The sequence below is a fragment of the Pogoniulus pusillus genome, chromosome 15 (assembly GCF_015220805.1).
Source record: "Pogoniulus pusillus isolate bPogPus1 chromosome 15, bPogPus1.pri, whole genome shotgun sequence".
Taxonomy (NCBI): Eukaryota; Metazoa; Chordata; class Aves; order Piciformes; family Lybiidae; genus Pogoniulus; species Pogoniulus pusillus.
The window spans coordinates 825,382-843,558 of NC_087278.1; the positions used below are offsets into that span (position 1 = coordinate 825,382).

The following is an 18,177-nucleotide window of genomic DNA, read 5'->3' on the forward strand; positions in this document are numbered from 1 at the left end:
GGCTGGTCAAGTCTTCTGCCCTTGTAACAAAGAGGTAGTTGCTGCACAGGGCAGCACCCTGCTGCCTTACAACTTACCCTCCCAAACACAGAAGGGAGCTGCCAGCTCTTGTAACAAGCAGCATGTGACAGAGGTGTCTGCTCTCGTGTTCCAGTCTGAATGTAGGCATTTCCCATGGGATTGTGTGGGTTTGGCACATTGCCAGGCCAACCAGCAGCCAACAATTAACCAGTTTATTGGAACGGGTGCTCAGGCTGCCTCCCGGGCTGCTGGAATGTTGTTAGTCACTACGAGGTCGTTAGCACAGGCAGATTGAAATCAGATTTGAGTACAGAAAGGTAGGAGCTGTGAAAAGAAGAGCCTGAAGGCACTAATCAAACGCAGAGCTGTGTCTCTGTGACCTCCCCATGGCTGAGCCTGGTTTTTCACAGGACTCTGGAGCACCAGCGCCTGGAGTGGCTGCAGGAGAAGCACCTGCTGGCACAGCGCCTGGCAGAGCAGGAGGAGAGGTACAGCCAAGCCAAGAGCAAGCTGTGCCGAGCTGCCCTTGCTCAGAAAAAGGCAGGTGGACTCTTCTATCAGTTTTGTCTTCCCCCTCTACTCTGCTCTGGTGAGGCTGCATCTGGCATGCAGTTCTGGGCTCCGTGGTTCAAAGGCAGGGACTTGCTGGAGTGGGCACAGCAAAGGGCTACAGAGATGCTGAGGGGACTGGGACAGTTCTGTGAGGGTGAGAGGCTGAGAGAACTGGGGCTGGGGAAGAGCAGCCCGAGAGGCTCTCATCAAGGATGGAAAATACTTCTAGGGTGGGTGTGAGGGGGATGGGACCAGGCTCTGTTCAGTGGTGCCCAGTGACAGGACAAGGGGTAATGGGCACAAACTTGACCATCAGAGGTTCCATGAGGAGGAGCCTCTTAATTTAGGGGTGCTGGAGCAGGCTGCCCAGAGAGGTGGTGGAGTCTCCATCTCTGGAGACATTCAAAACTCACCTGGCTGTGTTCCTGTGTGACCTGCTCCAGGTGAACCTGCCTTGGCAGTGGGGATGGACTGGATGATCTTCCAGCCCCTGCCACTCTGTGACTCTGACCGTTTCAGCTACTTTGGCCAGCTGGAATTGGTGTGAATAGTAAGAGTATATTTGCAGCCTGTTGTCTGGACAACAAAATGTATCAGGCTCTTCAGGGTTAGCACAGAAATAGCTTGACATGCAAGAGCCCCTCCAACCAACACAGCACCTCTTCTTCAGGGAGGAAGATCCTAAAAGATGTCACTAGCTTGCAACTAACCCAGGGTGGATTTAACCTTCCCAGGCTCTCCTCCAGCAAAGTGTTGCTCAGCTGTCTGTTTGTTTGACAGAGGAAGACTCTCAACGACAACAAACACAGGAGGATGCGGGAGAAGCTGGACCTGTTGGAAGCCAAGATAGAAGAACTAGAAAAAGAAAACCAGGTGCTAAATAGGTGAGAAGCTTTCCTTAGCTGGAGAGCTGGCATGTGCCTAGGCATGCAGAGGGCTTTTGAAGCTGCCTGACAGCTGGCAACTGCAGTCCTGTCTGATGGCAGCTTCAGCACTAGAATCCTTTAGGGGAGTCTGGCTGGGGTGGGCAGCTGAAAGCTTCTGAGGCAATTGCAGGGTTGTGTCTTCGTGAAGAAATAGAGGAAGAGTAGCTGATAGATGGAGTTGCAGGAATCCCTTCAAAGGCAGGAAGTGAAAGAGGCTCCAGAACTGCAAGAGATGCAGACTTAGCATCCAGTGTGAAAGACAAACTCCTCATTGAGCACCTGTGCAGGGCTGGATGCAAATCATTAATGAACTGCAAGAGTCATTGCTGTAAGGGTCCCAGAGCACTGGCACAGGCTGCCCAGAGAGGCTGTGGAGCCTTTCCAGACCTGTCTGGATGTGTTCCTGTGTGCCCTGAGCTAGATTAGATGGCCCTGCTCTGGCAGGGGGGTTGGACTGGATGAGCTCTTTGGGTCCCTTCCAACTCCTGACATCCTGTGATCTTGTGACCTGTGGCTCACTGCTGTGGGTGCCACTAAGAGATACACTTGTTCCATGTAAATTCTGGTCTGGAATACACCACAGAATGGTGAGGGTTGGAAGGGACCTCTGGGATCATCCAGTCCAACTGCCCTGCCAAGGCAGGGTCAGCTATAGAAGGTCACACAGAAAGATATCCAAGCAGGTTTTGACTGTCTCCAGTGATGGAGACTCCATCACCTCTCTGGGCAGCCTGTTCCAGTGCTCCAGCACCTTTAAATTAAAGATGTTCCTCTTCGTGTTTAGATGGAACTTCTGATGTTCAAGCCTGTGCCCCTTATCCCTTGTCCTGTCTCTGGGCACCACTGAACAAAGCTGGTCCCATCCTCCTGACACCACTCTCAAAGCATTGATCAGCATTGATGAGATCTCCCTCAGGCTGCTGTTCTCCAGACTGTAAAGCCCAAATTCTCTCATCTTTACTCATCACAGAGCTGCTCCAGTCCCCTCAGCACCTCTGCAGCAGATAGCTCAGTGTGTAGAGAGACTTCTGGGTAGGCAGAAGAACAGCCACAGCTCTGCCAGTTCTCGTGTATGGAGTTTTCCTTCACAGGGACAGTAACCAGCAGAGTACTCATGGTGAGGGGAAGTTCAGCTTGGATATTAAGAACAATTCCTTTGCTGCAAGAGTGGTCAGGGCCTGGCACAGGCTGCCCAGGGAGGTGGTGCAGTCCCCATGCCAGGAGGTGTTCAAGAAAGGTGTGGCCATGGCCCCTGGGGACACAGTTTGATGGCCATGGTGTTCGGACTGCATGACCTCGGAGGGCTCTTCCCTGCTGTGTGCTGGGGCAGTGCAGACTTGGAGCAGTGAGCAGTGTGTGTCTGGCAGGCAGAACGTTCCCTTCGAGGAGCACAGGCGGCTGCAGAAGCGGCTGAAGGAGCTGCGCCGCCGGCACGACGACTTCCGCAGCCTCATCCTCAACCCCAGCCTGGCGCCGCCCGGCGCGCTCCCTGGCACGCCCGCCTCTGCCCTGCCTCCTGGGCCTGCTCTCTCCTTCCCCCTTCTGCAGGTAGGGATGCACAGTGAGTCCTGAACACAACACAGCCAAGGGACACTCCAGCTGTCAGTTTTGCACAGAGGGAGTGATTGGCATTGGAATGGGCTGCCCAGGGAGGGGGTGGAGTGCCCATGGCTGGAGGTGTTGAAGCCAAGCCTGGCTGGGGCACTTAGTGCCATGGTCTGGGTGATTGGCCAGGGCTGGGTGCTAGGTTGGGCTGGCTGAGCTTGGAGCTCTCTGCCAACCTGCTTGGTTCTATGATTCATTGCGGACCTTGGGTCCCTTCCAACCCAAACCATTCCATGAATGTCAGAACAAAAGCCACAAGCCCCTGGGGAGCAAAATGTAACAGTGAGGGTTGTGGGCTTCACTATTTCTACCTGAAAGTCATTAACTGAAGCTCATTTTGCTCCCTTGTAGGTGGTGTACAAAATGTCATAGAGCTACTTCTGTGCTGTTTCGGTTTCATTTCAGGAGGAACAACATCAGAGAGAACTTTCCCTGCTCCGCAGGCGGCTGGAGGAGCTTGAAACCACACAGAGAAAGCAGTTGGAAGACCTAGGGCCAGCTAGAGAGACACCAACATTGGGCACCTGCAACGACTTGGCTGGAAATCAGGTCAGCAGAGAAGGTGATTCATGAAGTGAGGACTCCAAATGACATCTGCCAGCTCTCTGCTGTTGGCTTTCAGTGGTTATCCTCCCACAGGGTGGCCAAAGCCATGCCCACATGTACCTGAGTAGCATAAACTGTCTGCTGCAGCTGGTGTTCAGCTTTGCTAGCCTGGCAGAGAGGATCAGATCTGATGATTCAGAACAAGCCCTTGGAAGCCTAACTGCATCTGTAAAGGGGTTTGTACTAATGAAGTACCACTATTTGGGAGTCAGGCATGCACTGGTTCACCTCCTCACAGATATTTATCAAGGTTGGGTTGTGCTGATATTTGACATAAAAATGGGGTTTAAAAGCTTTGAAAACTTCCTTTGGGATCACTGATCCCCAGAGGTGCCTCCCCAGCCCTGCCCCTCGCTGACAGCTTCTTCCTCCTTCAGTGCAGAAGTGTCTGTGTCACTGTGGAGGTTTGCTGAGCTGGGTTGTTAACACTGGACAGTCCAATACAGACAGGGAGGATGGACACAGTGCTGAGAGCTTTCCTGTGCTGCCCCTGGCAGTGTGCCTCTTGTGCTGGCACTCAGCAAGAATCAGGTTCTCTAACAGCATGAGGGCAAGAGAGTGCCTTCACCTGCTGGCACTGGGCAGCTGTTTGCTGCTGCTGTTTAAGTAATAATAAAGTGATTTATTCAGAGCACTATATAATGAAAATCCCTCCCCCCTTCCTCCAACACTCAGTGTCTGATGGAGCTGCAGAGGAAGTCCTCAGCTCACACCAGGCACTGTCTGATGGAGCTGCAGAGGAAGTCCTCAGCTCACACCAGGCACTGTCTGATGGAGCTGCAGAGGAAGTCCTCAGCTCACACCAGGCACTGTCTGATGGAGCTGCAGGGCAACTCCTCAGCTCATACCAGGCAGTGTCTGATGGAGCTGCAGGGCAGCTCCTCAGCTCACACCAGGCAGGAGCTGCAGTGGAACTCAGCTCACAGCAGCTGGTGTCTTACAGGACCTGGGCACTGCTCCTTCAGGCTGTGCCTGCCTTCTGTCCAGCATTTCAACGCCCACAAGTGAGTGACCCTCCAAAGGCATTTTATTCTAGAGGAACCCATACAAACACCAACATGGCTTTGCCATTTGCACTTTTTTAAACCATTCATTTTAAACAACAGGTTAACTTCTGTACAACAGGAATTACTTCACACATTAGTAAGAGTTGACTTTTACCCTAGATGACTGCAAACTAATGCTCTGGAAGCTAGTGTTAGAAAAGCTGCTCTTTGCCATAGCAGTTTGCCTGTAAACATGTGGAACTCAGTGAAAGGGGAGTTTGCTTTCACTGCAGGGAATGCTGTTGGAACTGTTGGGTTGCCATACTACAGCTTTACTCAGAGGTGGTTCTCTGTTCTGTCCATGTAGCAGAAAGGGTGAGTTGCAGGGGTGGAGGTGTGCCGATGGTTTGTGTGCTGACCCAAACCTACCAAACAGCCACGAGCACTTCATTAGACTTCACATCACTTGGTGAGATCCACTCTGATGGGTTACAAAGGTCCCAGCATGACTGGTAAATGGTTTACTAACAGTGACAGTGTTGAGGAGGCTGGAAGAAGAGGCAAGACTCCTAGTGCAGGCCTGGGCTGGAGCCACAGGGCCTGCTGCAACACATACTTCATCTCTAGAAATCATTAAAGCTATTGTAGCCAACAAGCAGTAGTACAAATACAGAACTGGACTGAGTTTTGTTTCCTCATCATACCAACACAGAAAAGTGAAGTTCACAGGATCAGACCCACGCAAACAGATTCTATTTTACACAATTATTTTCTTCCTTTTTTTCTTTTTCCCCCTTTTCTCTTTTTCTCAAGCAGAAAGGTTGGGTTTGGGGTTGCTTTTCTGCCTGTACAGAAGGTTACTGTTGAACAAAACTCACAGCTCATCCAAATGCACTGCCAGCAAACACCTGGAGTGGAGCAGAGGTGCTGAGGCCTCACTGCAGGCAGAGCTCTGCTCCTGCTCCACCTCTCATTAATTGTTAATAATTACTGTGCTTTTTTTTTCTTTTTTTTTTTCATTTGATACTGCTTTAAAAGGTTAAGCAATGATAAAAATCAAGCCCTTAAGTACAGGTACTCTAAGCTTAAGTGCTGCTCAAGCCAGGGGCTACTGCTTTAGGAGAGAGAGAGAGCAGGATGGGCTGGGGGTGGTTTTTTGTTGTGGCTGTTTTCTTCAGTTAAAACTCGAGCTTCCCCCAGCTCTGCTGTGCCAGGCAGAGCAGAGAACTGCTGCAAGCACTGCACCAGTGCAGGGGCCTGAAGAAGCCATACGTTCCATCAGCACCACGTGTAAACGGAACAGCAAGTGCAGGCTTGGACTGGCTCTAAAAACCAGCCCCAGAGGGAAAAGCCATCACAGTATGGGCTGGTGGCTGCCCTCTGGCACCCGAGAGGGGCCACTTGTGCAGTCCTGTGCTGGGGAAGGGGCAGCCCAGGAGGCAATGGCTGTGAGTGTATACTTTTGTTCCCCAGGTGAGCAGGCAGCCATGCTTCTGCCACAGGATGCTTGGCATTTGCTGGTGCTTGTGCCTGGTGCCAGCTTCTGGCAGCCTTTGCAACCAGAGCAGGAACCATCAGCACTGCTGTGCTGCGTGGATCAGCTCCCCTGGGCAGCAGCTCACAGTGGAGGGCAATGGGTTGGCTGCCTGGGAGCCCTGCACAGGTGTCTCTGCCTGCTTACCTTTGCTGCTGCCAAGGCTGGGGACAGCTCTTCCCCTCCTGCAGGTCACTGTGCTGCTCCACCTGCCCCCAATGGTGGAGCCCTCTGGAAACCCAGAGGGGTTGTGGATCTCCTTCTCTGGAGACTTTCGAGACTCATCTGGATGCATTCCTGTGTGGCCTCCCCTAGGTGCCCCTGCTCTGGGTGAGTCCCTGAGCAACCTAGGTGAGTGGGAACTGTCCCTGCCCCTGGCAGGGGGTTGGAACTGGATGATCCTGAGGGTCCCTTCCACGCCAACCCATTCTATGACTCTATGAACACTCCAGCAGGACTAAGGCAGACAGTGACCCCCTTCCCACCCCCACCACCCTTAGCTACCACAGAGGTTACAGCAGCCCTCCTGTGCTTCTCCAGCACTAAACTTAATCCTCTTGTGACAAAACCTTTGTGTGAACGACCTGGAAACAAAGGGAGAAAAGCTTCCTTTGGGCTTGTGAAGCCCCTCCAGAGGGGCGGCAGGAGAGGCCAATACTGCTGCACCTGAGCACAGGTTTGTGCAGCCAGGCAGCAGCTCCCCAGTGCCTGACAGCTCCTGAAGGAGTGAGAGGTGGAAATGTAAACACGGAGTGGTGCCAGCCCAGCTCGTAGCGCCAAAAGCCTCCCTGCCCTGCTCGCTGCCTGGCTTCGCCTTGCACCTGGAACCTCTAAGCTAAGGGAGGTAAGGCCTGCCCCGTGGGCTCACAGCCACCTTCCTGCCAAGCACACTGGGCCCAGGGGCTGGGGGCTTTGTCCCAAACAGGAGCCAGTGTCTGCTGGTGTGGAAGGAAGGAAGCTGGTAGCACCCCAGAGCTCGTCCTCGTGGGGTGCTGAGGCTGCTGAGAGGCTGTGGCCTGGCATCAGCGTTCTCTCCTCAGGGAAACCCAAAAAGGGCCAAGCCAGTGCCAGGCTCAGGTGGGCAGTGCTGAACGTGCAGTGTGCTTCGTGCACCTCCTGCAGCTTGTGAAGCAAGCAGAAGGCTTTCTGAGGCAGTGGCTGTGACTCAGGGCTTGGTGCCTCCAAGTACCCAGCAGTGCTGGCCCTGCCACCATCAGCCTCAACGTGCCAGGCCCACACTGGAACATCTGCTCCCGGCCCACACCCAATTCCCAAAGGCAGATGCTGGAATGGTCAGCGTGGAGAAGTGTCCAAAGGTTCCAAAGCCTGCAGGTGCAGTCGGGGTGGGGTGGGACGCAGCAGCCTGGCCCCCAGGGCGCCGCAGCCAGCCCGAGCTCTGCTCAGTGCCACTTACATTTCTTCTTCTCGTCAAACAGGGCTTTCACTTGCTGCAGCTGCTTCTGGACCTCCTCAAACCCCCTCTCCCGCTCCAGTTTGCTGACAATCTGTTAACAATTAGCAAAAGAGACACAAGCTTTGGCCTGTTTTCTCAGTGCTTGTTTTTCACAGCCTGCTTCTCTGCAGCCCAACGACTGCTGGCAGGCAGCAAGCTCCCTCCGCACGCTGCCGCCGGGTACCCAACTCCTTCCTGCCTCTGCACTCCACTCTGGGAGCTTTTCCTTTCAATGCTGATGAGTAGAGGACTTGAAACACTTCCACAGTGCCAAGCAAAGGGGAAAAAAACACACCCAAACAAATCCTTTATGGCCTTCCAGGAGCTGAAGGGGGCTACAGGAAGGCTGGGGAGGGACTACTGACAAGGTCATGGAATGAGAGGAGGAGGAGGAACAGGTTTGAACTGGCAGAGGGGAGATTGAAACTGGATGGTGGGAAAGGGGTCTTGATAGTGAGGTGGTGAGACACTGGCAGAGAGTGGTGAGACACGGGCAGAGGTTGCCCAGGGAGGTGTTCCAGGCCAGGCTGGATGAGGCCCTCAGTGTCTAGGGAGGTGTCTAGGGGCTTGAATTTGGATGATCTTTGAGGTCCCTTCCAACCTAAACCATTCTATGACCTCCAACTCCCATCTCCTGCAGGGCTCAGTGCTCCAGCTCTGCCCCGCAGCACATCTCCTGTTATTTATTGCCTCTCCCCTTTGCCCTACAAACCAAGGGCCAGAAGCTGCCTCTCTTCCTCTGAGTGGCCCACTTGGCAGCAGCCCAGGTGATAGGAAGGAGCTCTGCTGCTGTCTGAGAGGCCAGGGCTGGCAGCTCCACAAAGCCACTGAGGTCTGAGCAAACAAGGAGTGAGCTCTGGCAGCTCCCAGGCACAAGTCAGAAGGGGAAGAGCAGCAGGAGGGTTTCTCGCTAGGGCAGGGCTAAGTGCAGCCAGAGCTTGCTTCAGAAGAGGCAAGAGTGGGCACTAAGGTCAGGAAGCATCTGAAGCCTCTTGTCAGCAATGTTAATGAGCCTCACAAAGTGCAGTGCCACTCTGAGTGTCATCCTGAGCTCTTCTGAGCAGAGGTTTGATGCTGAAGCCAGAGCAGTGGAGGTGTTAGAGATCAGAAGGGCTAAGCTGGCTCACAGGTGCCTGAGAGCTGGATGATTACAGCCTGTGCTGAGCTGTGATGCTGAGGATGAAAGAGAGGAGGGTTTGGTTGCTGGGAGACCCAGGCAACCTGCTGCAAGTGGTAAGGAGGCCTTCAGGCAGCACAGCCCAGCTGGCTCTTGCCCGCACCCCCACGCAGTTAAGGATGCCAGGCAGAAAGGAGACCTCTGCCGTGCTCGCAGGGGGCAGAGATCTGCTTGCAGAGCAGCTCAGAGGTAGCCTGGCACTGGGTGTGTCCAGCGCAGAAACCATTTCTGTGTTGGCAACAGCAGTGCCTGGCAGCTGCAGCTGCTCCTCTCCCGGAGAAAGCCTGCTAGAGCCGCGCCGGGGCGGGGAGAGGAGCAGCCAGCCCCTGCTGCAAGGCTGAGCCAGCGCTGCCAGGGTGCCTGCCCTGCCTGAGCCCCTGCCAGCCCTGCTGCCACACTGAGCCACCCTGCACCGGCAGGGAAGGGCAGCTGGAGCAGGGCAGCTGTGGCAGGCACTGGCAGATGCTCTGCAGCCACAGGAAGAAAGCAAGCCATGGAATCAGAGACACACAGAAGGGGTTGGCCTCGGAGGGACCTTAAAGCTCATCCAGTGCCAGCCCCCTGCCATGGGCAGGGACCCCTCCCACCAGCACAGGCTGCTCAAGGCCTCATCGAGCCTGTCCTAGAACACCTGCAGGGAGGGGACATCCACAGCCTCCCTGGGCAGCCTGTGCCAGTGTCTGCCCACACGTACTAGAAAGCCTTTCTTCCTCCTCTCCACTCTCAGTCTCCCCTCTCCCAGCTCACAGCCATTGTCCCTCGTCCTGGCACTCCCAGCCCTTGTCACAAGTCCCTCTCCAGCTCTCCTGGAGTCCCTTCAGGTACTGAAAGGCTGCTCTAAGGTCTCTGGAGCCTTTTCCAGGCTGACCAACTCCACTTCCCTCTGCATGCCCCCACAGGAGAGGTTCTCCAGCCCTCTGATCATCTTCATGGCCTCATCTGGACCCTCTCCAGCAGTTCCATGGTGCTGGGGACCTCAGAGCTGGACTCAGTGCTGCAGGCAGCCTTCAAGCCTGGCCTAGATACCAACTTACTCCCAGCTGCAGGCAGGGTTTTAGTGCTCCTATCTCTGTGGAGCAGAGGGGACAGCAAAAGGCATCTACAGACCTTTGGGCTGTGACTCCTCCGAGCAGTGTGAAGCAGAGGGGACAGCAAAAGGCATCTACAGACCTTTGGGCTGTGGCTCCTCTGAGCCACGCTGGGGGGGTTCCCTGCAGCAGGAGCAGCCTGGGCTGCAGCACTGAGCAGTGTTTCTGGCTGGCACCCAGCGGGTCACAGGCACGGCCAAGCCTTGGTGGCTGAGTCAAGGCTGAGGGGCTGTGTGGGCAGGGCAGAGCTGCTTACCTCATCATAGTACTTCACTATGTATCTGTTGATTTCAAGCAAGGCAACTTTCTCATTGAACTCATTTTCATGTTTCTAGGAGAGAGAACAGCTCTGGTCAGACCTCTGAACAGCACTGCCAGGGCTGGGGGCAGGGGCAGCTGCCACTTCTCAGCCTTACCATAGATTCCTGAGTTAGAAATTCTTCAACCTCTGAAGTGGTCAGTGGAGGCAGGTCCCTGATGGCTTTGTAGTAGGCTTTCACCTCCTTCTTGTAGAGTGGAATGTCCTTAGCATAGAGAAGTTTATTTGTTGGTGCTTCCTTAAAAGCAAAGGTGAAGCCTTGTCAGTGTCACAGCCCAGCTCTGCTCCCAGCTCCCGCGGCTAACTGCGGCTGCTCTCCCTCTGACTCACTGCTCTGTGCTGCTGGCCTGCAAGGAACCAAGGCCATGGAGTGAAGATGAACAACAGCCACAGGGCCTCGGAGCACTCTGCTCCATGGCAGCTGCCAAGCACTCCTCTCTGCTGGCAGCAGCAGAGAGCAACATCTGCCTCTTACCCATGGCTTGCTTGCTTTCTCCCTGCCTGGTGCTGCTGGCACAGGAGTGCAGCAGTGCCAAGCAGAAGGGACAGTCACTGCCCTGCTCCCGCTGCCCACACCACTGCTGACACAAGCCAGGATGCCATTGGCCTTGGCCACCTGGGCACACTCAGGGCTTCACCAGCCCAGGTCAGCACCACCCGAGCAGGCAGCCTGAGGCTGACCTGATCACATAAGTGCTGAAGCTGCCCTGCGGTAGGAGCTGAGGCCCCAGCTGGAGGCTCTGCTTTCAGAGTGCAGCTAAGTGGGGGCTGGGAGCTTCCTGTCTGCTCTAGCTGCGATTCTGGGCACCAAATGCCACAGCCACCTGACCTCTTGTCACTGCTGTGCCACTGTCTGATGGAGTGATCTAAACGTTTGCCTCCCACGTGGCTACAGAACACTCAGAGGCTTTAAAGGTCACAGAAGCAAATGAGCAGACCTGAGTAGTCCAAGGCCAAGGTTTAGCAGGTATTTTCTCAGCCCTCTCAAGCGGCTGCTGGGAGCTGCTGCAGCAAGCAGGGATGCTGGGCCCAGAAAGGAGCAGCCCCTGCTGATTCCCAGGGAGGAAGTGATGTGAGTGGCTTTAGCTCAGGACCCCTCACTCCTGAGCCAGGAGGAAGCAGCAGACTGTTGTTTAGCTCTGAGAGCAGCACTTCACTCAGCTCTCACAGGCAATGAGGGCATCTCCAGGTCACTCCTTGGGTTTTTGGGTAAAAAACCCTCTCCTGCTTTTCTTCCCTGAGCCTGAACCAAGAATCCTTTCTAAGCTTGCATCTCCTCTTTCTGCCTTTCCATCCCTCCATGTCCCAGGGGCTGGCAACACTTCATGGTGCACATGAAGAGGTGAAATGGAGCTTTGCAAAGAGAGGCTTCAAACAGCAGCCAGTCAGAGCTGCTCTGCAGGGCTGCACCAGGACAGACACCAAGTCCCACCTAAACGTGAGGCAGAGAATGGCTCAGGTAGGAAGGGACCTCAGGGCTCATCTCCCTCAACCCCCCCACCAGGGGCAGGGACCCTCTCAACTAGACTCACATCCCCAGCCTAATCCTCCCCTGGCACAATTCCAGGCCATTTCCTCTCCTTCTATCACCTGTGACCAGGGAGAGGAGACCAACTCCCACCTCACCACAGCCTCCTCCTACGGCCACCAAGCTCACCCATTAACATCAGCCAGCCTGCTGCTGGCCACAGCACCACTCCTACCCCTGCCTGAAACACCTCCAGGGGCAACAGCAGCAGCAGCAGGACTAAACTCTTACACAGTGAGGGGGACACTGGTGCAGGAGACAGCAGCAGGCTGGCAGAGCTGCATTACCTTGCCCAGTGTCTGCTCAGCAAGAGAAAAGGCATCCATGAAGGCCTGGGCAATGACAGAGAGGCAGCCATCGATGTGAGAGGTCTTCTTAATGTCAAAGACAAACTGGGGGTTCTTCAGGATGTTCACCCAGAAGCGCAGGGGAAGGCTGGGCAGAGAGAGGACAAACATCTGTGAAGGCAACCAGCACAGGGCACCTGTCTGGGGCAGCCAGCGTGGCAGTGGGCGCTGCCCAGGCCTGAGTGTGCTCAGGGCACACACTTGGGTGTCCTGGAGGCTGTGGTGGTCTGCATCAGTGCCCAGCTCATCACAGAGCTGCTGAAGCTCACCCAGCCCAACCATTCTCTAACCCTACCAAGGCTGGGGCTAACCCACAGCCCTCAGCACATCTCTGCCTCTTTGAAACGTCTCTGGGATGGAGACTCAAGCAGCTCCCTGGGCAGCCTGTGCCAGGCTCTGAGAACCCTTTCAGCCAAGAAGTTTCTTCTCATGTGCAACCTAAACCTCTCCTCATGCAACCTGAGTCCATTTCCTCTCCTCCTATCACTTGTTCCTCGGGAGCAGAGCCCAACCCCCACCTCCCTGCAGCCTCCTCTCTGGGAGCTGTAGAGAGCAATGAGGTCTCCCTCAGCCTCCTCTAACCCCCAGCTCCCTCAGCTGCTCCTTCCCAGCCCTGTTCTCCAGACCCTTCCCCAGCTTTGTTACGCTCCTCTGGACCTGTTCCAGCCCCTCAATGTCCTTCTTGCAGTGAGGGCCCAAAACTGAACCCTGTACTCAAGGGCAGCCTCGGCAGTGCTGAGTCCAGTGGCACAGTCACTGCCCTGCTCCTGCTGTTGGCTTGCTTGCCCCCCAAGCACACTGCTGGCTCAGGCTGCCAGCAGCCCTCTGCCTCTCTCTTCAGCCACTCTCCCCTAACACACTCCTGAGATCCACAAAGCTAAGCCACATCTTCACCCAGGCCTGCCCACACCTTCCTCTCCTCCTGTGCCCTGCTCCCCCTCCTGCAGACCCCGGAGCTCACCTGTTGGTTTTCCAGATGTGAACCACATCAGGGTCTGTAATTTTTTTGCTCTCAGCTTGGGCATCCAGGAAGTCAAAAAAGTACTTGATGGCCACAGGTGCTTTGTTGTTGGGTAAGCTCCAGATGCTCCTGAAGAGCTTCTCAACCACAGAGTGGATTGCAACCTGGACAGTGAGAAAAAGACCAAGGCTGGGTTATTCTGCCCCTGTGCTGGGCACTGCTCAGGCCACCCCTGCAGTGCTGTGCCCAGTTCTGGGCTACTCAGTTCAAGAGAGATGCTGAGGTGTTGGAAGGTGTTTGGAGAAGGGCAGCAAGGCTGGGGAGGGGCCTGGAGCACAGCCCTGTGAGGAGAGGCTGAGGGAGCTGGGGGGGTGCAGCCTGCAGCAGAGGAGGCTCAGGGCAGAGCTGATTGCTGCCTGCAGCTGCCTGCAGGGAGGCTGTAGCCAGGTGGGGTTGGGCTCTGCTGCCAGGCAGGCAGGGACAGAAGAAGGGGACACAGCCTCAAGCTGTGCCAGGGCAGGTCTAGGCTGGATGTGAGGAGGAAGTTGTTGTCAGAGAGAGTGGTTAGCATTGGAATGGGCTGCCCAGGGAGGTGCTGGAGTTGCTGTGCCTGGAGGTGTTGAAGCCAAGCCTGGCTGGGGCACTTAGTGCCATGGTCTGGTAGGTTGGGCAGGGCTGGGTGCTAGGTTGGACTGGGTGAGCTTGGTCTGCTCCAGCCTGGCTGGTTCTATGATTAGGAAGGGGATCTCCTGTCTGAGAGCTGAGGCAGCCACAGGCAGAAGCTGCACCAGATTTGTGGCACACACCTAGGCCACAGGCAAACCAGAGTCAGTTACAGAAATGAAACTCCAGCTAGACCACAGCCAGCTGCTTCCTCCTCCCAGCACTCTTCTGAGAGGAGAGCTGTGGTGAAGGACTGCAGTGGGACCATTTGTTCCAAGAGACAGCATCAACCCTTTGGATGCTGCTGGCACCACTGCTAAGGGCGTTTGGAACCTGTGACAGAAAGGAGGATGCAGCTGAGCAGGAGCTCAGCCAGTTCTGTCTGCTCTCCCTGGTGACACATGTTGAGATGTGCTCAGCAACACCTCACAGCCAAGGGACTGTGGCACTTGAGCTGATTCTGGGGTGACAGCTTTGAGTGGCAGACAGAGGCACCCACATCCAGCCCAACCAGCAACCCACCCCACCATGGCCACCAAACCGTGGCCCCAGGGGCCATGGCCACAGCTTTCTTGACCATCTCCAGGGATGGGCACTCCACCAGCTCCCTGGGCAGCCTGTGCCAGTGCCTGACCACTCCTGCAGCAACTACCTCCAATCTGAATTGGTCAATCCCAGTACAAATCCTGCAGACCTTGTCTCTAAAATCAGTTACTTTGGAAGCTTCATTTGAGACCTTCCAAAGATTATTTCATTTTGTGGGCACTGCTTTGTGAAAGTCCCAAGCCTGGAAGCTGTCCCTGAGCTGGGTGAGCTGCAGCAGAGAGTGAGGAGAAGAGGAGGCTCAGGGCAGAGCTCATTGCTGGCTGCAGCTCCCTGCAGGGAGGCTGCAGCCAGCTGGGGTTGGGCTCTGCTGCCAGGTAGCCAGGGACAGAAGAAGGGGACACAGCCTCAAGTTGTGCCAGAGCAGGTCTAGGCTGGATGTGAGGAGGAAGTTGTTGGCAGAGAGAGTGATTGGCATTGGAATGGGCTGCCCAGGGAGGTGGTGGAGTTGGCATCCCTGGAGGTGTTGCAGCCAAGGCTGGCTGGGGCACTTAGTGCCATGGTCTGGTTGCTTGGCCAGGGCTGGGTGCTGAGTTGGGCTGGGTGAGCCTGGAGCTCTCTTCCAGCCTGCTGCATTCTGTGAGATCACTGAGCTCCAGCTGTCCCCTGTCCTGTGGGACTCAGCAGCAAACCTCACTTGCTACAATCTCACTACATGTGATCTGCTCTGGGTGCTCCTGCTCTGGCAGGGATTGGACTGGATGAGCTCTGGAGGTCCCTTCCAGCCCCTGACACTCTGTGGTACTGTGAACTCCCTCTTCAACCAGAGAGAAGCTGTGTTCCACCCTGTACCCATTGCTCCCTATCCCTGGGCCCCACCACACAGAGCCTGGCACCTTCATCCTGACCCCTACCCTGCAGATATTCACACACACTGCTCAGGTCCCCTCTCAGCCTTCTCCTCTGCAGGCTCAGCAGCCCCAGGGCTCTCAGCCCCAACAGCAGAGCTGTTCCAGTCCCTTCAGCATCCTCACAGCCTCCTCTGCACTCTCCCCAGCAGGTCTCTCTGGAACTGTGCAGCCCAGAGCTGGGCACAGTGTTCCAGGTGTGGTCTCAGCAGGGCACAGCAGAAGCTTCTGCTTTGAGTTCTGTTTCTGCTGTGCCAGCTGAGCCAAGTTTACCACCAGCCCTGCCCAAAGCAAAGCCTTTGCAGGTTACCTTGGTTGACAGAAGCTTTGTCAGATACATTTCCTTCACTTTGAACTTTTGCTTTCCTTTGTGACCTGCTCCTTTCACATCTTTGTTTGCTTCAGAGTCTGGTAAAATCTGTGATGAAGAGATCAGAGAGGTCAGAGACTGAGAGAGAGCAGTGCAGCTCCCTGGGCATTCCAGCACCCACCCAGCACCCAGGGCTGAACTCACCAAGTGGCAGTGCTGATCTGAGTAGTCCACATCTAGGCAGGAGAAAGCAGAGAGCAAACAGGCATTAACCAAACACACCTGCAGGCTTGGGACACCATAGGACAGGTTGCTCAGGGCCTCATCCAGCCTGGTCCTGAACGCCTCCAGGGAGGTTGTGGAGCTCAGAAGCACCCAATGTGATCAAAGATCACATTGGGTGCTTCTGAGCTCCACAACCTCCCTGGACAACCTGTGTCAGTGTTGTCATCATCATCATCATCACCTTCTGCCAGGGTGAGCTGGCAGCAGAGCAGAGCTGCTCTGCAGGGGCACACAAGAGGCAGCAGCAGGATGGTGGCACTGGGTCGTTCGGGGTGCTCAGCGCTGGCAGGCTGAGGTCAGGCTGCAGAGCAGCAGCTGGGAACAGCAATCCTGCTGCTGCTGCTGAGGGAGGCAGCAATGCCAGCCCTGTGGCTTGCACCTCAGGGTACATCTAACCTCAGATGCCCACATGGCACTGAGGTGAGTCACACTCTGTGTCTGTTTCTCCCCAAGGACTACACAAAGTCCTCTTGCCCTGGCCACGAGCTGGGCAGGGTAACCTCAGAGCCCTGCTAAGCACCCTCTGACTGCTGACCTGCTGCAGAGACAGAGCTCAGGGCTTCCAGAAACACAGCCAAGAGGAGGAGGAAAATGCCCAAGCTGTGCCTTCCTGTGATGCCTGCCTCTGGGCAGACCTCTGCTGTGCCCCTGGCACACAGCAGCAGGCAGGGCACGGTCCTTGTGCTGGCCTCACCAGGCAGGACCTTCTGCCACCCTCTCCTCCCTGCCCTGCTTTCCTGTGGCTTTCAGCAGTCAGTTGCTGAGGGTTGTGAAGTCTTTCTGACCTGCTTTGCCTTCTCCTCCCAGGCTCACTGTGCCTGCCAGAGGCCTGGTGCCAGGGTACCGTGGCTCTCCTTTGGCTCAGCTGTGTCCAAGTGCCAGCTTTCCTGACCTGCTATTAACCAACACCCAGCCTGTTCCAGCTCAGCCCTCTGCTTCCCCAGCAGGCTGCAGCTCCTCTGTTACCTGATCTGGTGTTTGCCTTCTTTTTAAAGACTCTGATGGTTGCTCCATTTGCAATCTGAAAGCAGAACCAAACAGCAGCAGTTTACTCTCCTCAGTCCCTAGGGGGGCAGCACGGGAGGGGGCAGCAGGGGAGCCAGAGAAGCCTGCCCTCAGCCTTGCTCCTGGAAAGCCAACACCAGCTATGGCAGCAGCAGGAGTGGGGCAGCCTTGGCACTCAGCACAGTGCTGCAGAGCACTCGGAAGCCACAGCAGCTGCTCTAGGGCTGCCTTCTGAGGTGACACCAACACCACAACGGCCTCCTCCTTGGCCCTGAAGACAGGGAAGCAGGAAGAGGGCTGACCAGCAGCAGCCTGGACAGCAAAGCTGCCCCCACTCCACTTCCTCATCTCCACTGAGCTCCCCTTCCTCTGGCACAATTCCAGGTCATTTCCTCTCCTTCTGTCACCTGACACTGGGCAGAAGAGACCCTGGAAGTTGTGTGTCCACCAAGAGAGGCACAGGCAAAGCTGCTCAGCAGATCTGGGCCTACAGAAACCTCTAAAGGGACTCCAAGTGAGGCTGTTCCCTATCTGAGCAACCTCATGCTCTGCTCCAGCTCCTGCCAGCCCTGCCTGCCAGTCCTTGTCCCTCTGTCTGGTGGCACCGTGGATGCCATGCAGACAGCACCGTGCCCGGGGCTGGCTCAGGTTTCCCAGCACCTCCTGACACAGACCCACCCTCACCAACACAGCTCCTCAAGAAGCAAATCCTGCTCCAAAAGGCAGGCTTGGAAGTGCAACAGGAGGCAGGAAGGAAGCTCACTGAGCAGCCAGCATGCTCAGCTCAGCATCAGGATGTGAGCTGCCACAGCACCAAGGCCAAGCCTCTGGCACGTGCCACTGTGGCCTCTCACCCTCTAACCCGAGTGGGGGCAGTGGAAACTCTGCCTGCTGTGCTCATGCCAGCCTGCTAGAGCCAGGAGGGCTCTGCCAGCAGCTGGACAGGCTGCAGGTGCCTGCTTCACAGTGCAGCTGGGAGCAGAGGGGAAAACCTCTGCTGCAAGTGGTGCCAGTGGATGGAAGCACAAGGAGAGAACAAGGGAAGGCAGAGGAGGCCTCCAGGGGAGAGCAAGCAAACTCCTCACTCCTCTTCACTGGCTCTCAAGGAGCGTTCACAAGTACCACTGGCACCTGCCAGCCAGCAGAGGAGGTGAGAAGGGACAAACAACCGCCCAGGGTGCAGGAAGAGAGCAGAAGGGCTGAGGGGGATGGGATGTTCACAGCTGGGAAGCAGAAGCTGCTCTAGCAGAAGGAAAGGTTTGCCCGCAGGGCTCGGGCCAAGCTCCCCTGCCACGGCACAGCTCTGCAGAGCAGCACAGAGCAGGGCTCACGGTGGGGGGAGCCTGCTGTGACACGGAGC

General features: G+C 55.9%; 2 protein-coding genes across 5 annotated transcripts in view; one reads left to right on the plus strand and one right to left on the minus strand.

Annotated features, from left to right (window-relative positions):
* The window catches only part of CEP83 (centrosomal protein 83), a 30,263-nt gene extending 24,892 nt beyond the window's left edge, over window positions 1–5,371 (plus strand). For all 4 annotated transcript variants that reach the window (XM_064154900.1, XM_064154901.1, XM_064154903.1 and 1 more), the window contains 4 exons: window positions 432–561; window positions 1,354–1,457; window positions 2,867–3,047; window positions 3,510–5,371. In XM_064154900.1, coding sequence (XP_064010970.1) covers window positions 432–561; window positions 1,354–1,457; window positions 2,867–3,047; window positions 3,510–3,677 — 583 coding nt within the window. In that variant the 3' untranslated portion in view covers window positions 3,678–5,371. The remainder of the gene's footprint in view (window positions 1–431; window positions 562–1,353; window positions 1,458–2,866; window positions 3,048–3,509) is intronic.
* Window positions 4,720–18,177, minus strand: part of PLXNC1 (plexin C1) — a 78,865-nt gene continuing 65,407 nt past the window's right edge. Inside the window, exons 24-31 of the mRNA XM_064154899.1 lie at window positions 16,779–16,833; window positions 15,732–15,763; window positions 15,528–15,635; window positions 13,104–13,267; window positions 12,083–12,230; window positions 10,365–10,505; window positions 10,205–10,279; window positions 4,720–7,735 (exon numbers count right to left, since the gene is read on the minus strand). Of these exons, the coding sequence (XP_064010969.1) occupies window positions 7,631–7,735; window positions 10,205–10,279; window positions 10,365–10,505; window positions 12,083–12,230; window positions 13,104–13,267; window positions 15,528–15,635; window positions 15,732–15,763; window positions 16,779–16,833 (828 nt within the window). The 3' untranslated portion in view covers window positions 4,720–7,630. The remainder of the gene's footprint in view (window positions 7,736–10,204; window positions 10,280–10,364; window positions 10,506–12,082; window positions 12,231–13,103; window positions 13,268–15,527; window positions 15,636–15,731; window positions 15,764–16,778; window positions 16,834–18,177) is intronic.